Source organism: Phalacrocorax aristotelis, chromosome 5 (assembly GCF_949628215.1).
Source record: "Phalacrocorax aristotelis chromosome 5, bGulAri2.1, whole genome shotgun sequence".
Taxonomy (NCBI): Eukaryota; Metazoa; Chordata; class Aves; order Suliformes; family Phalacrocoracidae; genus Phalacrocorax; species Phalacrocorax aristotelis.
In genome coordinates this window covers 11,251,880-11,260,384 of record NC_134280.1, presented here as the reverse complement: position 1 = coordinate 11,260,384, position 8,505 = coordinate 11,251,880, and the positions used below count along the sequence as shown (strand labels likewise).

At 42.6% G+C, this 8,505-nt stretch overlaps 1 protein-coding gene across 1 annotated transcript; it reads right to left on the bottom strand.

Moving 5' to 3' along the window:
• Window positions 1-772: 772 nt before the first annotated feature.
• On the bottom strand, window positions 773-8,481 carry DTX3L (deltex E3 ubiquitin ligase 3L). Its single transcript, XM_075092954.1, has 5 exons — window positions 8,307-8,481; window positions 7,816-8,036; window positions 4,333-5,865; window positions 3,380-3,597; window positions 773-1,802 (listed from the first exon to the last, which is right to left on the bottom strand). The coding sequence occupies exons 1-5, from the start codon at window positions 8,479-8,481 to the stop codon at window positions 1,733-1,735; spliced, it is 2,217 nt and encodes a 738-aa protein (XP_074949055.1). The 3' UTR covers window positions 773-1,732.
• Between the last annotated feature and the right edge of the window lie 24 nt (window positions 8,482-8,505).

Below are 8,505 nucleotides of genomic sequence, written 5' to 3'. Positions count from 1 at the left end.
ATGTTTGAATTTACGGTATAAATGTAATGAGGTAGCCGGCTTCAGCATGCTTGATTTGTGGGAAACCATTGAGCACCTAGGCTTGCGCAACCCTGAAATAAATTAGCAACGTCTCTCCTGAGTGTGTGATTATTGACTCGTTGCACCCCAGGTGACAAATCCACTTTTCGGACAACAGGGACACCTTCGTTTCTCAGTGGGCAATTGGTCTTTTGTTTCCTAATCCACCATTCTCTCAAAAGTTAGCCCAGGTGCAGGCTCTCCTCCTTTGCTGTAACCCAGGCAAAACACCTGACTCTGACAGCAGATCAGGTAGGTTTATTCCTGAACTGTACAGCTATGACTAGAAAGTAAAGGTCTGTAAGGCTGGATAGAGGATAAAGGCTTGGGAGCTTTCAGGGACAGTCAATAGGGCTCTGCTGCAAAACTCAGCCTGCAGAACTTTGCCACAGATAAAATCGGGGACACTGAATTGAGGGATTGGGGTCTGTGAATAATAAGTAAACCATAAGTAAGTAAATACGTAAGACAGAAAGTGAAATGAGAGTCCAAAAGAAGTTGGGGAGGTTTGATCTTCGCAGCTTGTTTCAGTGTGCAGAACAGCACGGTCATTTAGAAACAACAGGAATGTTGGTATCTTACTGCATAGAAAAGGGAGGAAACTTGAAATGTGAAAACAGACACAGTGAAACAAAATCACAGTGGGGAAGTCACCCTAATCTACATGGAAACCAAACAGTGCCCCACAGTAAGAAATGCAGAACAGAGCAGATGGTATTTTTATATTTTATTTATTAGTTATATTAAATAGCCTAACAAAAATGGTTTAACTCACTAAAAATTACATCTGCATTAAGCAAAAGCTATTAATTTCACACCACCACAAAGGTAATTAGCAGGCTACATAGTGCAGAGTAGCACCAAAGCATCTTTATGATACAATTTAAAGCGCATATTGGAAGCAATAGGAAAAATATAGTTCTGCAATTGCAAAGCTGACTTAAAAGTTGTACTTAAGCTTAAACATGATGGGAAGGCACAGAACTAGGATCCAACTGTCAGAGATGGCTACAGGCAGTTAGTCTCCATTTGATCCAACATGGCTCTGAGCATTCAGCACTTCTACAGGGCTAAAAATACAGCATCCATGTATCCTCTCGTACATTATCCATACTAATTTCATGTTTAAAGCCCAAACCACAAACGCCATTTCTACCCTGAAAAGAAAGAGGCAAAAGATCATAGCCTGATCACAGCTGATACTATAACAGCTGTGCAAAAATTTTCCAGCAGATGGGCTACATCATGCTGTCCATGATGACAGATGTGATAATGCAAAGCTAAAGTAAGCGTTTGGCTGAATAGCTAGTAGTGGATCTATTGTTTTGGTCATCAGACTGAGGACTTGTGGGAAAAAGTGCAGATCAGATTCACTGGTAAAATAAGACACACAATTTGATATTTGACGAATGCGACAGGTACTGATGCTGCACTCACAAGACCCAAATTCTGTAAAGGTTACACATATAGGGAAGCATTATTCAAGGAAGTAAATGATGTGTAAAAAGAACATGTATCATTTCGTGAGAAAAAATTACTTTTCTTAGCTGACTGCGACATACAAGTACAGCAGTTGAACAAAGTAACTTCTTTCTTCTTAGTACTTCAATAGTAAATTAAATAGCTACATGTTCAGTTATTATGCCTCAGAGCTGACAGTTGATAAATTTCTTTATTCAATTCCTCTTGCTTTCAATTCTGATCGAACCCGCTGCAGATATTCAGGATCAGGGTACCCGTAGCTAGGAGAAGAAGAAAAGAATTGTTTGGTCTACTTCTGCAATGAAGCATTTGACAGTTTCTGTAGAACCTTCTCACCAAAATCTCTTAAAACACTTTACAAATTGCATGCACTTACTTCTTACTCTATAGAGACAACAGACCCTATTTTACAGGTCAGAGAGGTGGTACAGACAGGGTAAAGCTAAAAACTTACAAAAAGCAGCTGCTAAATTTGGTTGTCCAAACTGACAGTAAGAGCTTTAATTTCAAAGCTGCCTGCTGTCTCACTTGAAAATGACAAGGTGCTGGGGTATGCATCTTTCTAATAATCAGAGCTGAAGCATATCCAAGTGAGCATTCAAAACACAAATATAATGGCAGCTCTGGATTTTAACTGGAGCATCACCAAAAGCATGTATGAAGCAAGTGATAACTAGGGAGAGTATTTGGGCAGAGAGGGGAATAAAGTAGAACTGATAGTTTTTGGTTTTTTATGATCCTAGCCCAGGAAGGAGGATCTAGACACCAATCTTTAGAGCTTGCAGGAAGACACCTGTCCCTGAGAGGCTGCAACAAGCTTGAAAGGACTGCTGCAAGCCTCCCTCTTGCCTCTGTAAGATTTTTTCCAGGAGCCAAACACTTGGCTAATACAATCTGCGGCCAGTCATATCTTTAAGAAAGGTCGGTTTTATGTGCATCAAGGGGTGGGACATAGTGATCCTGACCCGAAGACCATTATACATTGAGCAATTAGTGATCCACATAACAGTTAACCTGGGCAGGCCCAGGCCTGCAGTGTGGCCTTCAGGCCTGGGTTCTGCTGCACACATCCCGTGGCTGCATGACAGACTCAGCCAGCTCACTCTAAGACAGCTGCTGCAGGCAGCTCCCACTCGGTACCCGTGATTACGCCACCTGCGTGTCCTTGCCTTTATCTAGAAGTGCAGAAAGTCCTCAAGAAATGCTGGCTAGAGTTTTCTTCTACTAAGAAAATAATGTAATAGCTTGAGCAACCTAAATGGGGTAACCCTTCCTAAGGACAGGGTCAGCATGGCGTCCTGTGCTCTGACCAGAGGCCCACTGAATGCTGCGTAACTCCAGATTCCTAGCATCTAGAAGGACATAACTATACCTACGCTACAATATCTTCTTGCTGTTAGCTCTGATAAGTAGAATTTAAAATCCTATTTTACAGAGTCTGAGTGCCATCTTTGCTGGGATCATAATGGACCAGCACCTCCTGGTGCAAAGCAGCAGGTAACGGAAGAGGCTGAGATCAGGATCCCAACCTGAGCTGCTACTAAGAGCTTGCTGTCCCGTCCTGTACTACAAATAGTGAATGAGTGGCCCGAGGGGCAACGGAAGACTAAGCTAATCCTTGTTCCAGCTGTCCAAATTGGTGAAGGTGATTCAAGTCTGGATCCATAGAGCATTCCACAATCACTTTGGTTGTGACAAACCAGGACAGGTACTTCAGATTTGCTAACAGCATGCACCGCTATAAAAAATCTGAAAGCTCTAATGTGGGAAACGTTCAGGGTAGCCTTCCCACCACATGTGAGTAGAAATAAAATTGCATAAAGAGAAGGCTACTTACCAGGTAGGTCCTCCAGCTGTGGAAGTTTTGTGATGAATATCATTCCATGTGATAACGTCTTCTGCACCAGTAGTGCGTGACCGCCCCACTGTAAAAATCAATTTTTGGTCAAAGGCTTTTCTGAGAAGCTGCAGAATTTCTCGCCCTTCCTTATTGTCAGGTAAATATGCTCTTCGAGAAATTGCATGATAAGGTCTCCCCGGGTTTGGATGGTTGCTCTGTTTTGTAGAAAACAAAACAAAAACACATAGTATATGATAAATGCTTTGAAAACGTGAAAATCCCACATCCCAGCTTTTGCAATACTTTTTATCCTGTCTCTGATTCAGAAGGACATAGCGTAACTGATGACTGATTTTGAGGTGGTTTTTTCTCATTAGATAATTTCTTTTGTGTAAGTTTCATTCACATTTTCTTGTCATCACTCATGCATCCATTGTTAGGTTTGTTTCTTCCTCTTTGTTCCCTCAAATGCATGTCCCCCACCCCTGACTTTTTCATTTATTCCATTTTCAGTCCTATTCATGACTCTAAGCACATAACATAAGCTAATTTCTCACCTGGAAAGCTTGCAAGCCAGCCCGCTATTAACCTTTGTCCACTGGTGTCAGCAGCTAGAATGCCTCAGAGAGTCCTCATTATACTCACAAAATTTTGTTTACATTATATCACTCCATAGATTTCAGTTCAGTTATTCCCAATGCACAAATTAAAGACAGGTAGCTCCCTCCTGGTGCACATAAAGTGGAGGGCTACCATTTGACTATTTAATTCCTGCTACATTACTTAATTGCACCCAAAAATACTGAATTAAATACTAGCAGATTTGTACAGAACAAAAGAAATGTCTCTCCTGGACATGCATTAAAATGCTGGAAAAGTAGTTAATTTTATATTCAATATTGGTTTTGTTGTGGGAAAAATATCTTTTATGAATCTTTAAATATACTTACAGTTTGAATACCACTGAACATATTATAGGTAATCTCAATAGTACCACAATTGGGATAACCAGGGAGAGATGAAGACACTGTTCTACTTGACATTGTTCCCTCTGGTTGGTCTCCTTTCATGGGTCCATATATGGTATTACACACAGGACAAGCTTGCTTATAAGTCATGGCCCGGGCGATACAACTTTTGCAAAATGCATGATTACACTTTTCCAGTACTTCTTTATTATCAATTCTCTCCATGCAGATTGGACATACATCTTTGTCTCCTTCTTCTGTCTTTGCCTTAGACTGTCCTTCAGAAGAAAGATTATTCCTTTGCTTGCCACTGTATTTCTTCCCAGGAGCTTCTCGATAGCTGAGATCAGAGGACAGTGGTGTCCTATTTTTAGTTTGTGTTGAGTCTTCAATGTTAAGAAGGTTCATAATGTGCTTTTCAGCAGCACGAAGATGGTTTGGTAAACCGCTTAAAAAGAGTTTGTCTTCCTTCTTCTTAAGTTTTACATGCAGATCTTCCAATTGTTTTTCATTAAGTACAATTTTTAATCTTTTCTTCTGGTCTTCTGAAAGGTTCAAGCTGATGAGTTTTTCTCTTAACATTGCAGAGGCATTCTGAAATGCATTAATGAAACTTTCAGCAGCATGTGAAGACAAATCAGAAGTTTTGGTCTTAGGCCTAAATATTATGAGAATCTTCTGACCATATGAATGGTCTTTCTTTTCTATTACTGTATCAAATTTGTCTTTAATGTCTTCAATCTCTTTGCTTAATATTGTTTCCAACAATTTAAACACAGAAGCATCAACTTCAATTCCATTCCTGTATTCATACAGTTCAGATGATATTTTAATATTCTTTTCAGCTTGGCTTTTCTCACTTTCCTCTGCTACAAATTTTCTGGCAGCTAAAATCTCACTTGCTGGACCACGGAGTAGCAATTGATTCCCTTCCTCTTTGGCAAGAAGATTTCTAAACCTAGCATTTAATTTCTTTATTGTCTCATTTAATGTGTAACTGTTTGTTATGGGAATCTTTTCCTGTTTCAGATCTTCTATACTTTTCTGAAAAATTCTGATAAAATAATCATTAGCTCTTTGTATTGATGCAGGACTTTCATCAGAAGTGAAGTGTACTGACATGGTCCCCTTGGAATGATCTTTAGTTCTTATATACACTCCAAAATTTTCACGTAGTGTTTTGATTTGTTCTTTGCAGGTATGACTGAAATATTCATAGAGAGCTGACGGAACTGTAAGCTCATTCATTTCTTCAGTGTTCAGACAATTTTCATCTTTCAAACCATTCTTACTTTCAGAATGTGAAAAATCATGGTTTGGGTCATTGTCTGCAAGGATATCCTTAAAGTAGTGATAAGCTTTTTCAATATCTGTAAAATCACCCGTCAATTTCTCAAAGCCATGAATATCAGGATTTCCTTCTCTTTTTAAATTTGGACATAGAGTGGTGATTTTCTCCCTTTGCTGTTCAGTGAACATGCTGGTATTCAAAGTTGCAGACACTGTAAGAAATATCTAAAGAGAAGACAGGAAGATATCAATAGTTGTTTTTTCTAAGATTCTCTGCTCCTCTATTTTGAGTAAGGAAAAGCTCTGTACTTCTCTGTAGAGCCAGATTACTATAGACACATTGGCACACACTGTTTCTTTTACGTCACGTATGTCACGTATACTGATGTTACACACATGTAAGTAAAGCAATCTGCTTCTAAGTCAGCAGCAAAATGAAATTTGTTAATGTCATCAGCATTGCAGGAATAAAGACAGTAACTTTGCTAGTTTGCAATTGTGACCTCTACTCCTGATCTCTGGTAATATGGTTTGCATAACTAACACCATTTTATAAGGCAAACAGCCATTCTCTGTGTCTGACCTGGTCATGTATTAGCCCCTTTCCCCCTCATTATCAGGCCCTGAAGCCCTGAAGGTTCTGCGTGCCAAGCAGACAAAGCAAACAGGTTTCTTTTTCCCCGTCCCTATCGTCCTGGGCACCATGCTGACTACTCCCCTCCCTATTGGCCTTGAAGGTCCCAGGCACCCCACCAACTAGGTGATGATGACCCCACCGCAGGAACTGGGAAGTGTAACAGCACACAGAGCACTGTATATAAAATCAAACAGTTACAAGTCTTAAGTGGAAACTTGGACTGCTGCTGGACAGTGAGGCCCGTGATCCCCCAGTGGCCAGGGACACCTCCACCATCCTCTGCCTCCTCTAAGGACTGAGTGAATGATTCATACTCTTTTATGTGTTTTTCAAGTCTAGATTATTATTGTTATAACGATACGCAAGCCAAGTATTAAGATTTGACCCAATCTACAGAGGGTCCAGGTGGTTGGAAACCATAAGCTAAGCTGTGCTATAAAATTCTATGCTGTGCTATGCTACTTATAAAATTGCACTACACTGATTCTGCTTGTAGAAATCCTGTGCTACCCTGATCATTAGTTCTGTGTTATGCTAATCACAAAATCCTGTTAAAAAAAATAAAGCTTTAATTGTAACTACAGCTTAGTGCCATCGTCATTCTGCCAAAGCTCCACAGAAGAGCCTGTCTGTCCCCTTAGTGCTGGGTGACAGAAACAAAAAATGTTTTAACAGCAAATAGAAGTTGTATCATATTGTTCTTTCATTATATCAGACTTTCTAGTTTTCCCTACTATCTTTCTTTAAAAAAACCCCAAATGTCATGCTTTAGTGACTCAGGATTAAGGCAGAAAACAGGGTTCTGAAAAATAGTAACAACCATGTTCACGTCTCTACTTTGCACAGACAGGAGGACAGGAAAATTTGCAGTATGCTGCTACAGATGTCAAATAACCAATATGTTAGCACATGCTATACCTCAAAAGCTACACCTCTGCTACTACGCAACACAAACTAAACCCTCTGGGCCAGGTATCAGCGTCAACATCCTGTAACCTGTAGTCTGGCCCTACCCCATGTCCCTAAAACACAGCTGATCTTTTCTTTCCATAGCTTTTAGTTAAAAGTGTCTGAAATAACGTTTGTTGTGCTACATCCCAGCAGAGCAGATTTTTTTTTGACGCTGGGGTAAGGGCTGGAAGTAATTAGGGCTGTTTGAAGGTGCAAAACGTGCTGAAATAGTGTTAGAGGTCTGCATAGCGGGAAGAGATTCAAGTCTGATACAATTTTTCCACCTTTAGGGAGCAGTCCTTGGTGCATACTATCCCTCAAATCCTGCCCGGGTGCTGCTTTGGGGAGTTGTGGTTGGCACGTGCCAAAGCCATGCTGGAGAATATGCTGCCTGCTAACACATGTGGATGACCTGTGGTCCAGCACTCAGAGGTCACTCCCTGCCCCCATTTCATTGACTAAGACAACATAACTGACATTTGCTTGGCACAGAACATTGAAGTGCAACATAAAACAACACAAAGGACTCATGGAACTACAAGTAGGGCAGGTTGCGACACTGCTTGTTACTGCTCTTCCCGAGGTACCTTTTTGGTAATGACTTCTCTTGCCGTGTGTCCATGGCCTTCGGCTGCCTGCTGCTCCTGCTGGGGTGGGGAAGAGCTGGAAGGGATGAAGTAGCTGGAGGAGGCCTGCTCTGTAAACTGGCTCTTGCTCGGGTCCCCTTCGCCCGGCTGGATGACTATCTTCAGGCGTCTGGCACCGATTTCCAAGACGTGATCCGTGCGGGATTCCACACTCTTCTTATCTGCAGTAATTTGGGGACAGGGAGATAAGGCTGACGAAGTTACCTGAAACCTGACGGCCACACGGGGCCACAGAGACCGCCTGCCCTTTGCGGCCCACGCTCTACCCGCGGGCGCAAGTTGGTGCCCTCGGCAGCTATTTCCAGCCCCCTCGCACGGCTGCGGGACCTGAGCGCGGAAAGGCCCCCCCGGCGGGCGGCAGGGGCTGGTCGGCCCCCTCGTCCCCTCCGAGCCGCGCCGCCCGCCCCGGCCCCTCTCCCCAAGCCCCATACCTCGCTCCTGCTTGAAGTGTACCCAGTAGGTGCCGGGCTCGGAGCCCCCCCACACCTCGCACTCGCCGCCCCCCGACCGCTTCCCTGACTGGAAATATCTCTGGAGCTTGAGAATCGGCTTTTCGCCGGCGTCGGGCGCGGGACAGAGCCGCACCAGCAGCGGCAACGCCGCCATGATGCCCGCCGCCGCCCGCTTTCG

Bases quoted from the DNA above. Each gene is read 5' to 3' on its own strand.
- DTX3L (XM_075092954.1), bottom strand. From the start codon at position 8,481: ATGGCGGCGTTGCCGCTGCTGGTGCGGCTCTGTCCCGCGCCCGACGCC. The intron at 8,037-8,306 runs GTATGGGGCTTG...AAATTACTGCAG, and splicing joins ACACTTCAAGCAGGAGCGAG to ATAAGAAGAGTGTGGAATCC. The intron at 3,598-4,332 runs GTAAGTATATTT...TCTACAAAACAG, and splicing joins TGTTCAGTGGTATTCAAACT to AGCAACCATCCAAACCCGGG.